The 16847-nt window shown below is 42.7% G+C and overlaps 2 protein-coding genes across 2 annotated transcripts in view; one reads left to right on the top strand and one right to left on the bottom strand.

Moving 5' to 3' along the window:
• The window catches only part of faap24 (FA core complex associated protein 24), a 3407-nt gene extending 1193 nt beyond the window's left edge, over window positions 1-2214 (bottom strand). The window contains exons 1-3 of the mRNA XM_071534946.1: window positions 2001-2214; window positions 666-808; window positions 1-115 (exon numbers count right to left, since the gene is read on the bottom strand). The exon at window positions 1-115 is cut by the window's left edge and continues 41 nt beyond it. Coding sequence (XP_071391047.1) covers window positions 1-115; window positions 666-808; window positions 2001-2109 — 367 coding nt within the window. The 5' untranslated portion in view covers window positions 2110-2214. The remainder of the gene's footprint in view (window positions 116-665; window positions 809-2000) is intronic.
• Window positions 2215-3386: 1172 nt separating this feature from the next.
• The window catches only part of tdrd12 (tudor domain containing 12), a 42573-nt gene continuing 29112 nt past the window's right edge, over window positions 3387-16847 (top strand). Inside the window, exons 1-14 of the mRNA XM_071534945.1 lie at window positions 3387-3410; window positions 5986-6150; window positions 8952-9088; window positions 9619-9738; window positions 10575-10630; window positions 11761-11846; window positions 12489-12699; window positions 13063-13100; window positions 13295-13398; window positions 14808-14873; window positions 14988-15039; window positions 15365-15510; window positions 16112-16182; window positions 16623-16809. Coding sequence (XP_071391046.1) covers window positions 3387-3410; window positions 5986-6150; window positions 8952-9088; window positions 9619-9738; window positions 10575-10630; window positions 11761-11846; window positions 12489-12699; window positions 13063-13100; window positions 13295-13398; window positions 14808-14873; window positions 14988-15039; window positions 15365-15510; window positions 16112-16182; window positions 16623-16809 — 1463 coding nt within the window. The remainder of the gene's footprint in view (window positions 3411-5985; window positions 6151-8951; window positions 9089-9618; window positions 9739-10574; window positions 10631-11760; window positions 11847-12488; window positions 12700-13062; window positions 13101-13294; window positions 13399-14807; window positions 14874-14987; window positions 15040-15364; window positions 15511-16111; window positions 16183-16622; window positions 16810-16847) is intronic.

Genomic DNA, 16847 nt, shown 5'->3' with positions numbered 1-16847 from the left:
CCGGCAGCAGGGTCAGACCCAGATCCAAGACCACCAGCCTCTGGACCGACGAGAAGTACTGAGCGCTGAGCCGAGTCTTCTCCACCACAACCAGCTGCTGCAGGCTGCTGCCGGCCTGCAGGACACAGAATCATTATTATCATATTCATATTGGACAGAGGGACACAGAGAATAGTGACGGACGATCTGTTTCTCTCCTGATACGACTCCATACGTGATCTGAGGTTCAGGATCAATAGATTAATAGATTCTGTTTATTTCTGAGACTCAAATCTTTCCAGCGATGCCATTGGCTGCTAGAATGTAAACAACAATTTAAAAATGTCGTTACAAAGTGACAATAATATAATTTGGATGGAGAGCTTGTGAAACTGTGATGGTCAAGAGTCTCATTAGTGATTACTACAGCAGAATAACATGGAGCTGATATCACCATTCATGTTCCTGACAGCAGAATAACATGGAGCTGATATCACCATTCATGTTCCTGACAGCAGAATAACATGGAGCTGATATCACCATTCATGTTCCTGACAGCAGAATAACATGGAGCTGATATCACCATTCATGTTCCTGACACAACAGACTGTTTTGTATTGAGATATATTGAATCTGTATTTATCATCCCATCACTAACAGGGAAAGGAGGGATTATAAAAACTCACATTCCTGTAGCGGACCAGCTTCCTCCTGTAGCTGTTCCCTGCGATGACATCACCTTCAGACACGTACAGCACGCAGCTCTTGTTGGGCAGGTGGAGGTCCACCACACCCAGCTCCTTCTCAAACACCGTCTTCACACCTCCACCTGCAGGACGTCCAGGTAGTAAAGGACAACGAATCAAACACTGAGGCTGAAACATTCTTCATCTCTGATAAGAGAAAGTGTGACTCTTCCACCAGCTGTGACAGCTGTATGCAGTGTGCAGTTTCACTACTTACTGACTTAGTTCAAGCCAAAGGCCTTTAACTGGGTATTAAATTATTTCTCCCAAATGGGGATCAGCAAGGTATAAAATACATCTCACACACACAAAATATATATAACACAGATTAGACACTTCAGACCAGTGATTCTCATTCTGATTCTTTTTCACATCAAGGACCCCTAATGTAGTCCACATTAAAGCCACGGACCCCCATTTGATGAGATTTTGTCTCTCAGACCCAAATCTGAGAATATTTTTATTGTTAGAGATGATTTTGTCCAGAACTCCATGACTATCTGTATTGTAGGTAGAGAGATAACAGAGAAACTATGATCAACACAGTCATTCTTCTACATTCTCTAATTGTGTTCACTTCTTGTAAATGAAATAATGCTGAAGTTTAACAATTCATCAGTTTGCTGGGGACCCCCTGGAACCCCCTCAAGGACCCCTGGTGGTCCCCGGACCCCACGTTGAGAACCACTGCTTTAGACAAATCAAATAAATAATGTAAAGTGCAGAATGCATCCAGTGAAGTGAAGGCATCTGAACCTTTCCCTGATACGTCGTTCTCTCTTCTCACGGGGAGAACGTCACGCCTAACTCCCTTCAAAAATCAGTTTTAAAGCTTCCTTACCTATTGGCAAAGTTACATACGGTTTACAATCAAGACCAAGACCATTTCTGAAGCGTTAGAAGACACTCTTCATTTCGGCATACACACCGTTCACCAAGCAGCTATTATTTCAATAAAATATCAACTTTTACAAGTGGTTTCCTGTTCTAACAAATAGGCTACACTGCTGAAGGCGGCAGTGAGCAGCGTGAACCAAATAGCTATAAATAAAATGTATTTTTTATTTAAATTAGTCCTGCTTAGAGGATGGTATGTATGCCGAATAGAATAGTGGATCCTGTTGATTCATTACAGGTGTTAAGCTGTGCTCTACGAGACCTATAATAGTGCTGCTATGCAAAAAAACTTTAAATATACAGATTTTTTAATGAAGCTTGGCGTTAAGGTTACTCCGAAATAAAGAACCCCACGTATAAAGTGTGTAAATTAATTACCCTTTAAGCTTTCTATGAGTGACGAGCTTCTCCATTTCTCATGGGCGATAACATGTCCGTAAGGAGGAACCGCATTCAACAAAACAGGCGATTTAACGTTACTCTCCATGTAGTGACAGACGGGTCTAGTTCACTGTGTTCAGATGGTTAAAGATAGATTTATTCAACGGTGTCCGTATGGTCAAAGACCGATTTAGTTAACGGTTTTCATACAGAATAGTTTAGGACGAACTAACTTAACTAACGTTGTGTTTTTGTTGCCTCCAAACGTCCAAATCTTCTTCTTCGTGTGTTCTGTCGACTTGGTGTCGGTGAAATGAGGTCCGGCTGACTCCCCGTCGCCCCCTGGTGGACAGGAGGCTCAGCACAGCAGCTGTCCGCCCGCACGGCCTCCAGATGGCGCTGTTGTGAATTGAATGTAAGCCCAACAAAGCACTGGAGGCTCCCAGTGACGTCACGGCAGCGAGGTGGATTTTACTGCTAACAAACAAAGCTGCTGGCTGCTCTGAAGTCTCTGGAAAACACTCACAGCTTTCTGCTTTTTTAATTGTTGTATTTTTTAATTGTTGTGCCGCTGCACCGGGATCAATAGTTTCATCTTCTCTCTAATCAGCTGCTCTGGATCTGTCCATGTTGCATGTGATTGGCTGTTTGCTATGAAGCCCCGCCTCTTTCATATCTGATAGGTGAATCCAGGTTGACAGGCAGTGGTTGACAGCCAGTTGATGACCAGCTTCATTAGACCATACGGATCGGTTATCCAGGACCGCCGTTGTTGGGTTTAGTGAAGCCAGTTAACGCAAAAACAGCCTGACTATGTTGAACTCGCTTCTTGAGTCAGAAACTGGACTCGTAAACGTGTTAGGGTTTAAATAGAGTTTAAATGAATTGATGAAGCAATAAAGACTTTGAAGAAAAAACGCGAACACTCCGCACCGCCCCCTGGCGGTCAGACAGAGGCTCTTCCTGTCTCACCGTCGACGCTGTTTCTGCTTCAGACTCGACGCTTGGAATTAAAAACTTTTAACATCACCAGGTAAGTTTTACCGTTTTATTCAGACGGAATGTGTCGTTACCAACAAAGAACAGATATAAAACATCTAAATAAATCATATCCACTCACAGACTGCGCTCTGAACGCTGTCAGCTAACGTTACATGTTTCTTGCTAGCTGAACCAACTCCGCTAGCTAGCTGCCGGTTGGAAACAGGCGGGTTAACGTTGCTAGCGAGCACGCGGGGAGCCGGGTGCAAAATGTTGACTTCGGTCTAATTTTGACGCGTTATCTGGTTAAATTTAGCAACTGCATGGAACTGCAACTAAAGTAAAGAGTTTCATGTGTTTTCTTGCAGTGGCCGCTGTTGGCTTGCGTCGCAGAGAGCAGAGATGCTGAAGATATCTATTCTGAAGGTAAATTACACTAAAGACTAATTACTGAACCGGTAATGACCTTAAAGACTAATTACTGAATCGGTCCGGTCAGCAGACTGACTGGAGCTGGTCTGGTCTGAGGGGGGCGGGGTGTTGTGGGATTTGCTATTTCATGTGTTTCAGGGTTCCTACGCAGGTCTGGAAAGTCTGGAAAAGTATTAAAAATGAATTTGATCATTTCCAGGTGTTGAATAGTTTGGGAATTTGAAAAAATGTCTGGAAAAGTATGGAAAATGTTGCGGTTCAGGTCCGATACACACATCATTCTAGCTTTTATGTTGTTGTAGAGCCACTTTGAGTCCACAGGTTTTGTTGATGTGCAGAATAATGTTCAGATAGAGGGACGCTCTTATTACCCAGCCGCTGTCAGCTGCATTATATCAAATACCCACCAACATCAAATCCGGTCAAGAACATAGGGTCTGGGAAAAATATGGAGTTTTAAAATGTAAAGCGTGTAGGAACCCTGCCAATCATCTCACATATTCTGATATTTGTGGCTGTGAAGAACAATCTTCATCTATACAGTGATATGACCTAGTTAGCAGGGGAAAGATGTCTGTCTGCATAAATCATATTGAACACCAGATAAAATCTTCAAAACAAATCAAGGTCAGGAAAAAGTATGGAATTTTTTAATTGAAAATGTGTAGGAACCCTGGTGTTTTATTGTTTCTACTGTGGTTTTGTTGTTTTCATTATGAGTTTATGTGTTTTGATGCAAATCTTGTCTACAAGTTTTGAAATGTAACTTGACAGTTGTTCTGATGTGAGGCTGTAGGTGCAGTAACAGTGGACAGATCTGGACACACACCTTGATATGAAATTTCACATTTCGGTTCTTAAATCTGTGTGACTTCATGTCACCTTGTGGTGAGAAACTGAAAAATTCACACATCAAAAGGTGTGTGTGTGTGTGTGTGTGTGTGTGTGTGTGTGTGTGTGTGTGTGTGTGTGTGTGTGTATTTGGCCAGTGTTACTTTACCCTGACAGTGACAGTGACCTTCCAGTCTGGTCCTGTCCACACTGACTTTAGATTAACTGAGCTTTGATTCTGCAATTCCAGACTGTTTGACCCAAAAATCCACAATCACTAACAAATATATTCCATCCTGTTCTGATTTCATTGAAGTTCATCACAAATTAAATGAGTCATGCTTCATTTGTCTGTTTTAGATAGATAGATAGATAGATAGATAAGATAGATAAATACTGTAGTGACTTTCAACAATCATCATAAAGCCACTGAGGGGCGAACGGGGTGAACTTGTTTGGACGCGTGTTTCAAAACAATAAATCAATGTCCAGTGCACTGTATATCTTTGGATTTTTTCCATCCATTTATTCACAGTTCTGCATATATATGCTCACCTTGGCACAGAGAACAGCATTGTCCATGTTCAGACACAATAATCTTTCCATTCAGCAAATATCAGACTCAAGCGCTGACACGCTATGCTGCCATACCGACACGGTCGAAAAACTGTTTGCCTCCCCGTCCGCACACCTGCCTCTCATCACCTGGAGCTTAGCTATATGCACTTCCTGCTTCAATGCTCCACCCCGTGTTCAATATCAGAACTCCATGTGTAAATATATATACAGTCATATAATGTGTTAAATAAGGATAAAAAATAAAACAACCAAAAAACTACATTATGGCTCCAACAAATACTTTATTCATCCCCTTGGGGAAATTCAGGTGTCCAGTAGCTCACAATCTGTATTAACATATAACTATAGATTAGAGACAATACACAATAAAAGAAGGTAATGCAGCATGCACAGGGTTAAAAACCAAAATTACTTAAAAGCAAAGAGTCATATAAATAAATGAATAAAAGGTGGCAATAAAAAATACCACATAGTCCTTGAGGATTATTGCACAGTCAAAATCACTTTAACCTTTTCTTATAGTTCTTCTTCCAGTCCTGTAGATGGATATGAAGTCTTCCTCCACCTTCAGTGTCACAGACAGACAGACAGCTGGAGGAAGTCTTTAATTTTTATATTCATCAGTCAGTATGGCGACCCGCTGGGTCTTTGTGAAATACTCTTCACAAATCTATTCATCACTTAAAGTATGGATCCTCTACATGAAGTCACCGCTGCCCAAAGTGCAAACTAAGGGCTTTTTTTTATGTTGTATTCACATCACTTGTCTTTTAGTTGTGAACTCACTGAAAGAAAATGACACCAAAACACAAAGTTTGTAAAACAGCTAAGTTTGTTCATCTGTTTTGCAGCTGTAAGTTCTGCAGAGTAATGAGACAGAAACCAGATGAAGTGAGATCTGTGTGACTTCAAATCCAGATCTGTGTGACTTCAAATCCAGATCTGTGTGACTTCATGCTCCAAATCCAAAACAAGCAGCAGGAAGTTTGAGTTTTACATCACTTCCTTCAGGAGAGAAATCGGCTGACTGAATCATGTAGACCGGGTCTTTCTCCTTATCACTAGCAGTAGAGCGAGGAAACACATCAGTCCAACCTGATTCCCCCGTCAGCAGGTGATCAGGTGATCGGTCAGCAGGTGATGGTCTCTCTGTCCTCAGGTGGAGAACCCGTCCTGCTTGTGGGGGCGGGTGGTCCAGCGGCCCGGTGGAGATCCAGAGAGTCCAGAACAGTACGAGGATCTGCAGGTCCGGATGAACCTGTTCTACCACGATGTCGGTCTGGACGTCCGCAGGCTGAAGCCGCCCGCCCTGCAGGAGGGACAGGTGACGCTCAGCCGTTCCTTTATGAACTGCAATTCTTTAGTGTTTTGGGAGTAAGAGCTGACATCATCAATATTAAATATAGAGATGCACCGATCGATCGGCCGGTGACCGGAATCGGCCGGTTTTCAGCTGATCGGCCATGACCGGTGACCGGCCGATCAGTCTCATATATCCGATTCTGTGCCGGTCAAATTTAAGACAACAGTAAAAACTCCGCTGTAATTAAGCAATATTACACGAGAGGGTGTGCGTTACCGTGATGCTTACGGACCTCGGCGCAAGCGCCTCGGTCCTGACCGCATCACTGTCGTGCCAATAATCACGGTAACGCACACCCTCGAGTGTAATATTGCGATTATACAACAGTTACCAACAAAATAAAAGATACAAACAAAATGTATTCATATCGTGGGGCAATTCGCTCTCAAAATAAAAAACGTTTTGCTAGTGTTATCTCCGTTTCCCTGGAAATACATGAGGTCTGACTAATAACTGGAAAACAATCAGTCACGTCAGTAGACTCCTATGTAATGGAACCTAGTTTACTGCTCCAGCAAGTAGGCGGAGCCTTAGTACCGACCTGCAACAGACGAGTTCTGGTCCCTGTTGAGTCAGCAGCCAACTGGAGCTAATGCTTTCTAGAGATCGTGGGATTTCCCAAACTGAATAAATACCACACATATAAACACAAAACTGCCTTGCTAGCTCAATCTTGTTGTAACTAAGATATCTGCTGAAAAAAATAATTTTTCCATGGACAGATTTAGCTACTATGTCCGCGAACTTCACATGTATTTTTAAGCTAGTAGCTCCGTGTCACCGACTCACCGGCACAGCTGATGGAGGATGCAGAGCGTCTGTAACATCAAGGCTGAACAGAGTTAGCGTAGCGTTATATTTAAATATATTGTATGATAATATGGCGGAGTAATATTTAGTGATGAGCACGGCTAGGTGTGCTGTCATGCTGATTTGATCACGTTCTAAATGTCTAGTTGATCAATCAGATCGCTTGGTCGGAACTACCTGTTGTATAATAGTCCATAATAGTAATAGTCCGTGTGTTGTTATATAGATCTGTTGCACCTGTTTTCTTTCGGGAAAGTATTAAGTGGGATATACTGCAATTCATTTTCATTTGGATTTTATTTGTTCAAAAAAGCTCTGTCCAGTAACCTGGAGCACTTTTTTATTTTGAGATTTGTTTGAGTGAGAGTGAGAGAAGGTCCTGTAACCTGGTGCAGTTTTGGAGAAAATGTAAGTTATTAATAGTCAATGTTTTATTATGAACATACAATTGAATTTTAATTTTCAATTAAAGAAAAGTTACAAAAATGTTTGTGTGTGCTGTCAATTATAGTTCTTAGAAAGAAAATCGGAATCGGCCAAAATCGGAATCGGCAGGTCAGACTTTTAAAAAATCGGAAATCGGAATCGGCCAAGAAAATTGCAATCGGTGCATCTCTAATTAAATAGGTAACTAACTAATTTAAATAGGTAACTAACTAATAGGGGTCACGATTTCGATTCTAAATCGAAAATCGATCGAAATGAGCGTTCGATTTCGACCTTCGAAATCACAAGCAGGTTCGCGATTCTCCCAGTATTTTTTTTCTCTCCACCCCGCCTACTGGCACGTGTCTGAAGAAAAAACCCAAACATTACAATGCCATTTCAATGCTATATTTCACTATAGCGCCCAAGAGCGCCCGTCATTTTTAAATCGTTTAAAATGTACCAAAAACTGAAAATCAAGTTATCAGCTTTGTTTTATATATACTTCAAGTTGTCATCGATGAACCGGAACCGGAAAATTTATCTGGTGACACCGAGACATTTGATTTTCCCCGGGTTTAGTCGTCCTCCACCTGCTGAGCGTCAGGCTGTTAAAACCTTCTGGAAGCTGTCAGATGCTGTGAGACAGAACCTGACCCGCCGTGTGCAGTGGAAAGTTATGAAGACGTTGTGAGTTGAAGTCTTCTGATGGAAATCTCTCGTTCTCGCTCGATAAAACAAGACAGAAGATCAGCTTCACTCACAGCGGGACCTTCCTGCTCTCACCGCCGCAGACAGACGCTGTTTTCCTGAGGCAGAGGCCGAAGAGTCTGGAGGAGGACTGACCGGGTCCAGAGACTTTTATCCATATGAGTTTGGCGACTATTACTGTCTGATCTTATTTCTGTGTGGGTTGAGGAGCTGGAGGTTTTCTATGGATTTTGAAAGCTCATCGATAGCCAAGACAGGAAGGATCTGTTTTGTTGTCAGACTGTGAATGTTGACACTGAAGTGAGGAGACGCCCTGCATCACCTCGCCATGTATTTGGTACCAAATTAAAGGGAAAGTTGTGTTTTTTTGGATGGAAAAACTTTGAAAAAATTTGACCATATGGTACATTCCAAAAAATATATATATGACAATTATATCACACTTGATAGCATCTTTTTAAAGAAGAATTTGAAAATGTAAATGACAGTTGTCAGGGCATAAAACCAATCATCTGTTGATCTTTACAAATCCAGACTCGATAGTCTGACAACAGACAGTAAAAAAATTTTGAATCGAATCGTGACCTTAAAATCTCAAAGTCAAATTGAATCGTGACACCTCTACTAACTAACTAACCTGCATCAGATCAGAGGCTGGGGCAGAGAAGGCAGCAGGGGTCAGAGGTCAGACCGCCCTGTTACCACAAGGTCATAGGCTTGATCCCTCTGTCCACCCTGTGTGTGTGTGTGTGTGTGTGTGTGTGTGTGTGTGTGTGTGTGTGTGTGTGTGTGTGTGTGTGTGTGTGTGTCCTCAGGTGTGTGTGGTGTACTGGTGTGTGTTGCGGTCCTGGTGTCGGGCCGTGGTCGAGTCGGTCTTCCTGGACTCGGTGAGCTGCCAGGCTCGCTGCCTGCTGGTCGACCATGGAGAACGCCTCATCGTCCCCTCAGACCAGTAAGACCAGTTCAGACCAGAACCAGACCAGTAAGAACAGTTCAGACCAGAACCGGACCAGTAAGACCAGTTCAGACAAGAACCAGACCAGTAAGACCAGTTCAGACAAGAACCAGACCAGTTCAGACCAGAACCAGACCAGTAAGACCAGTTCAGACAAGAACCAGACTAGTAAGACCAGTTCAGACAAGAACCAGCCCAGTAAGACCAGTTCAGACAAGAACCAGACCAGTAAGAACAGTTCAGACCAGAACCGGACCAGTAAGACCAGTTCAGACAAGAACCAGACTAGTAAGACCAGTTCAGACAAGAACCAGACCAGTAAGACCAGTTCCAGACCAGAACCAGACCACTACAGACCTGTAAGACCAGAACCAGAAGAGACCAGTAAGACCAGAACCAGAACAGACCAGTACTAGACCAGAACCAGACCAGTAAGACCAATACCAGACCAGCACCAGACCAGTACAGACCAGTACCAGTGTCTCTGTACAGTTGTAACTCTCCTGTTCTTCTTCTCTTGCTCTGAGGATCCGGGTCGCTGTGCAGAACTTCCTCCAGCTGCCGTTCTGTGTGCGGAGGTTCTGCCTGGCGGGAATCAAACCCACAACCCTACGAGTCTCCGTGTGTGAGGAGAAGGCCGAGCTCATGTGAGAACAAACACACAGTCTGGACACACCACATTTTTCTATATTTTTACTATTTTCCACATTTTAGAATAACAGTAAAAACATCAAAACTATGAAATAACACAAATGGAATTATGCAGCGACCAAAAAAGTGTTAAATCCAAACTATCTGATATTTTAGTTTCTTTGCCTTGATGGAAAGACAAAGGCTTTGGAAAGAAATTCATACATAGGATCAACTTCACTGTTTATATTTGACTAAGAAACTCATTTCAAGACTTTAAGCAGAAGACTGAAGATCAGAATGAAACACAAGACTGTTCCTCCATGTGATGTCAGGTTCCTCAGCTGAATCCAGATCAGTTAGTAGACCAGTCTGCCTCCTGTCTGCTGTACTGAACACAGCTGGACTTCATGTCTCTTTACTCTTCATGTCCTGATGTCTGTTTCCTTATTCTGTCTGTTTATAGTTTCATCAGCTGTTCAGTCAGAATCAGGCTGCTGCAGACAGCTTTGGTTCTTTATTTTGTTTATTTATTAGCGTGGAAAAGGTTTTAAAAAGTCTTAAATGTGGCTTTCTGAACCCTGCAGGTACCTTGATTTATTATATGAGGCCTGTGTGTGTGTGTGTGTGTGTGTGTGTGTGTGTGTGTGTGTCTGAGATAGAACTGATTAGCTTCTGTTTCTGGGTTATAATCTGGGTTGCAATCAACACATCAGTGTGTCACTTTATAAGATATGAAATCTGTGTGTGTGTGTGTGTGTGTGTGTGTGTGTGTGTGTGTGTGTGTGTGTGTGTGATTTGATGCTGTGAAGTGAAACTGATGTGGAGTTGGATGTTATTTGTTCCTCTGCAGTCCGTCCGGTCAGTGGGACAGTTCTGCCACGCTGCACCTCCACAACCTGCTGCAGGGTGAGCAGTGGAGCTCTGAGTCTCCAGTGTGTTCAGATGTGTTACCATAACAACGGTTCTGTCGGTACTAGAGATGGACGATTCCACATTGACTCCTTGTTTTTTTTTTTTTAGCGCTTTATTTTTGTAGTTTTTGTTTTAGTGGAACAGAAATGCACAGGAGAACTGAGCAGACAGGTCACCAGGGGTCATACAGAACAGCTCATAGGTTATCAGTAGTTTTGTGTTAAGGGTTACTGTCCCAGGAAGAAAGAGAACACATCCACAGGGCATCAAGTAAGGATCAGCTCAGGTCCATATCAGTCTCAGTCCATCTAGTCCTCAAAGTAAGTTAAAATGACTTGTCTTATGACATTTATCGAACAAGTTCACATACAAACCCATTTTGGAAAAAAAAAAATATAAATGTGATAATACTGGTAAACCACATACATAAAGTTAAGGGAGGAGAGAAAAAAGTAATATTCATATGAAATAACCATTTCGACCAATACTTCCAAAATGTATCGATACAAAGTCTCCATATCATACATTTCCTTTACTATCGCCATCCACTCTCCTTTTGTTGGTGGATCCTTGTCTAGCCATTTCTTAGTTATTGCTTTTTTGTTAGCTACAATAATACTTTAAGAAGATACTTGTCCTGAGCGTTAAGTTCGGTTGCATATCGACTCCTTGTAATGGAATTGGTGGAATCAATTCTAAATCAATTCAGGTTCCAAATGAAAATCAACACAAAAATTTAAGTTTTACACTGGTTGGCATTCAACCAATGAGCCTTGAATTTCCCCCCCCTCCCTCCCCATCTGTTGTGAAATGGATCAGACCAAGGCAGTCAAACACAGATTAGTATAGATGGGCCTAAATCAGAATGAATTCATTACAAATTCATTTAAACGGTTTCTACGATTCCAGAGTTTGGAGTCGACTCCGATTCAGTTTGTTAGTAGACTCGATTCTCAGGATCGACGTGGTGGAATAGAGAATCAGCTCTCCCTCCCTGACCGGTACCAGTGATGCTGTCTAGCTGTTGTGTGAATCGGCTTTAGTTCTGAAGAGCTGACATGTTGTAGAGAATGTGTTTTTATCTGTTAGCGCTGAGCAGAAGGTGTCGTGTTTTCTTCCTGAAGCGTCCACTCAGACGGAGGCGGTGCTGCATGAAGCCGAGGCTGAAGCCACCTTCATCGAGCTCTACCTCACCGTCAGCAACGTCAAGGTGAACTTTGACCCCCAGAGTAGCAAGACTCACTTCTTCAGAAACCACTTTAGACTCACTTCAACACAAAGAGCTTCAGAGCAACACAGACTCACACACAGAGAAACAACAAACTGAACGTATTTGGTAAGACAGCTGGACACCTGCTGACCTGCAGAGCTGCTAATGTGAACATGATGTCATATGTAAATTCATAGATTGTTTTTAGAGATGATACGATCATAATTTATTGATCCTTGAGGGGAAATCAGGTCATTGGTGCAGCAAACACTGATGGGATGCAGCAGGGAAAAGGAAAACACAAACATGTAATATACATTTGGTATTGGGAAACAGTAATAACAAGAAAAGTAAAAAATAATAATTAAAAACAATAACATAGAATAGCAAAGCAGCCCAGCAAGACTACAGATTATTTACATGTGTGGATTTAGCATGCGTTTGCGTTGTTCCTTGCAGATGTTTCAGTCTTGGTTATGCACTTAAATATGGATTAACAGATATGAAATATGTGCAGGGAATAAGTAAATATAAGTGTATGTATATATAACATATTTGATATATATGTGTAAATATAAGTCTGTATAAACTGTTATAAACAAAAATGTCTATGTTTTATATCTATGATTTTGCTGATTCCAGATCTGTGTGAACGATGATCTGGTGGCCAAGAAGTTTGCGTATTACAGCAGAGAGTCGGTCCAGAGCGGCGGGCTGGAGGAGGCGGAGCGCCGACCAGCCATGTTGACCTCTGACCCCTGCGGCCAGGCCGACCCCTGCGGCCAGGCCGACCCCTGCGGCCAGGCCGACCCCGCCCTGCCCCTCCTGACCTCACACACACACTCCGCTCCTGGTAAATAAACAGATTTGTGATTTTCCCATCAGGCCTCTGACTCTGGATCGTCGTTCCTGGCTGATCTTTGGCACCGGGTGATGATGTCACCTTCTATAGAGTACAAGGTGGTGACATCATCACCTGGCACCACGGATCAGCCAATAGCAGATGCCAGTTTCAGTAGCTGCTGTTTACCTTTAGATGTCAGACTTTGACATCTTTGACAGGACAGGACAGTGTAGTGGAGTAGCTGTCTGGCTGCTGTGGGGATCGACTCTGTGATGTTTTGGTTGCAGGACGGTTTCCTCACATCAGAGGAACCAGACTGGATTGTAAATGAGTTTCTTTCTGAACAGTGACTCAGTCTGTTTCTCTCCTCAGACCGTCTGACTGCAGCCGGACCGGCCGACCTGCTGCAGGTGAGCAGAGACACTCACTGGACTACTGTCAGTTAGGGCTGAACAATTTTGAAAATTGTAATTCTGATTATTTTGCGATTATTTTGATTGATATTGCAATTGCGATATGATTTGCGATATTAGAGAGAATGATAAGAGTACTGCAGTAAATATCAGAACTATACTCCCAACATGTTCTCCTCTGCTGTCTTCAGAAGATCCCACAGACCTGTGAGGCAGTCAGGTCAAAGGTCACAGATACCCAGCAGGCTCCAGGCAGCCAATCAGAGCGCGGCCCACACTCTGCTGCTGCTGACAGGTGAGCAGCAGCACCCTCCTGTTTTTATCCTACATGGTTCTATTCCATTCTATTAGACAGAACAGAAACATTGATGAAGGGCCTGATGGGTGAATGTCATTGCTTTTTCTAATTTATCTGTAGCCTCTGAATAAATAAGGTTCTGCACTGACTGAGTTGCTTAATACAGTGGTTCTCAACGTGGGGTCCGGGGACCACCAGGGGTCCCTGAGGGGGTTCCAGGGGGTCCCCAGAAAAATTATGAGTTGGTAAACGTCACCATTATTTCATTTATAAGAAGTTAAAACAATTAGAGAATGTAGAAGAATGACTGTTTTGATCATAGTTTCTCTGTTATCTCTCTACCTACAATACAGTCAGTCATGGAATTCAAAATCAAATCTGACAATAAAAATATTCTCAGATTTGGGTCTGAGAGACAAAATCTCATTAAATGGGGTCCGTGGCTCTAATGTGGACTGAATTAGGGGTCCTTTATATGAAAAGGGTTGAGAATCACTGGCTTAATATAATGACCAAATTATAATTTTTGGATGAACAGTCCCCGATTTTTTATTTTTTTCCAGACATAGACTTAGCTTAGCTTCTAAATTCTATCATTTTATTGTTTTGGTTGGTTTGGGTTGGTGTCATCGATCGGTTCTCCTGATCGGCCTTCAGAAAGAAATATCAAACTTGGACGATCTCATATTTAGAGTGAATAACATCCGATTTTGATCGTGGGCCGATCGATCGGTGGATCCCTGATGTGATCAATTCTCTGGGCAAGTCAGGAAGTCAACAAATGGGTCACTTTCCAGGAATCTAGCAGAATACAGCTCTGGAAAAAATGAAGAGACCACTGCAAAATTATCAGTTTCTCTGGTTTTACTATTTATGGGTATGTGTTTGAGTAAAATGAACATTTTTGTTTTATTCTATACTGACAACATTTCTCCCAAATTCCAAATAAAAATATTGGCATTTAGAGCATTTATTTGCAGAAAATGGCAACTGGTCAAAATAACAAAAAAGATGCAATGTTTTCAGACCTCGAATAATGCAAAGAAAACAAGTTCATATTCATTTTTAAACAACACAATACTAATGTTTTAACTTAGGAAGAGTTCAGAAGAAGAGCCAGGCTGAGGTTTGCAAAAGACCATTTGTCAGTAGTTTATAGAATAAAACAAAAATGTTCATTTTACTCAAACACATACCTATAAATAGTAAAACCAGAGAAACTGCCAATTTTGCAGTGGTCTCTTAATTTTTTCCAGAGCTGTATGTTTTCCAAGTCGTTTCACGCATTCATCACATCAGACTGAAAACCACATGAACAAACCAGGAAGGACATGTTTAGCTCATGGAGACGCTCAGACTTGGTGATGGAAAGGTTTTCCCTCTCCTTGTCCTCTCCTCTGCTTCAGAGACGGATCAGGAGACACAGACTCGTCTCTCGCTGCAGCGCTGACCAAAAACCTCAGTCTGTTCAGGTGAGAGCCGCCCAGGTACCTCTCCTCTCCTCTGATTGGCTGAAACCAAGAGTGCGTATCATGTCCTCTCCTCTGATTGGTTGAAAACAACAGCATGTCTCATGTTCTCTGCAGGTTCCTCAAGTTTCTTAATCCCTTCTGCGGCCGTCAGCAGGCGGTTTCCCGTGTAAGTTTATTAGCGATAACAAGTTTCATTTTTTGTATTTGTTATCACTGGAGTGAAATGATGTAACAAGGTAAAAAGCAATGAGTTCAGATAAGATGGGAGAAGCACAAGAGGATTAAAGGTACGAGAAGATTAAAGGTACAAGAAGATTAAAGGTACGAGAAGATTAAAGGTACGAGAAGATTAAAGGTATGAGAGGATTAAAGGTATACTCAGGCTGTAAATCAAAACTGCTGTGATTAAAACAAATGCAGGCAGCTTAAAACCTTTGACTGTGAATGTGTTTGTCCTGATATTGATTTGTTCTTTAACCTGTGTCTTCCAGACCGATCAGAACGGACAGTTGAACAGCGGTCGACCAGGAGAGACGCCTACAGCCACCAACACCTGCCCTGGACCAGACAGGTACACCACCAACACCTGCCCCGGAACAGACAGGTACACCACCAACACCTGCCCTGGACCGGACAGGTACAGAACTGACACCTGAGTTAACACCAGTTTATTCACCAGTTTATTCAGTATTGATCGGTTTATTTCACTGCTATCTCTAGTTGATCAGCTGCCTTCATCTCTTCTATGGAGATAAATTAATGTTAGCAAATGTAGCTTTTAGCATTACATACATGGAAGCACTGCTGATACAACAATGTGATTTATTAGAAAACAACAGAATGATTTGTCTTCCCATAATAAAAAGATTTAATTATACATAGATATCAGCTGGAGCCCTGCATTGGTGACGCAAATCTCGCGGGAGCGGGCGGTTTTAACTTTGCTGGGGGCGGTCAATAACACACACATTGCGGGAGCGGGCGATCAATAACACACACATTGCGGGAGCGGGCGATCAATAACACACACATTGCGGGAGCGGGCGATCAATAACACACACATTGCGGGAGCGGGCGACAGCGGGATTGAAAACACAGTCCTGCACAGGGCTCTAATATCAGCCAAAATGTTCATTAGCATCGGCCAAACTTAACGAAGTCCAGGCCTGTTTTACAAAGCTGCTTTGCTAGCTAGTTGTAACTAAAAGATGTTTTAAAAACTATGTTCTGTCACACAGATTAGCCACTGCAGCTGCAAAGCCTTCACACACCAGCAAGACTGTAACACCGGGCGAGCGAGCATCACTCAGTACGAGGTGAGAGAGTGCGTTTGGTGACTGACTGACTGACTGTCTGTCTGTCTGACTGTCTGACGCTTTCTTACCTCACTTTTCTTGAGTTTGGAGTTTGAAGGTTTTGTCTGGTACGTTGTGAAGTCTTCATAGATCAACGAGGCCTTCAGCCCATGGTGCTTTGAATGCAAAATATCAAAATCATAGTAGAACTAGAAATTGGATATTTCAGAGGGCCCAAGCAGAGATAGAACCGTATAAAATTATGCTAATAAGCCTTGGCTAGAAACCTGCATGCATGGCATCAATGTTTAATGCAGTTGTCCTGTTAAATAAAATTCAACCTGGTCCTTTCAGGTTCTGTCTGTTTACATAGAGAGAACCACATGTGACAAAGGTCCTGTACTGGATCTGAACCCAGGACGCCCTGCTAGATTCACTCTGACTTGTCTTTCAGCAGCGGACACAGTCGAGCTGAAGATCCTTTCCTCAGGGATCAGGCTGAACCTCAGGCTGAACCTCAGGCTGGACCTCAGGCTGGACCTCAGGCTGGACTTCAGGTTGGACCTCAGGCTGAACCTCAGGTTGGACCTCAGGCTGGACCTCAGGCTGGACTTCAGGTTGGACCTCAGGCTGAACCTCAGGTTGGACCTCAGGCTGAACCTCAGGCTGAACCTCAGGC

Source organism: Centroberyx affinis, unplaced genomic scaffold (genome assembly GCF_046629955.1).
Source record: "Centroberyx affinis isolate AG114_WGS23_722 - 3 ecotype Tasmania unplaced genomic scaffold, CSIRO-AGI_Caff_v1 ptg002636l_1, whole genome shotgun sequence".
NCBI classification, from domain to species: domain Eukaryota; kingdom Metazoa; phylum Chordata; class Actinopteri; order Beryciformes; family Berycidae; genus Centroberyx; species Centroberyx affinis.
Note: the sequence above shows the minus strand (reverse complement) of the source record. Positions and strands in the feature narration are given on the sequence as shown.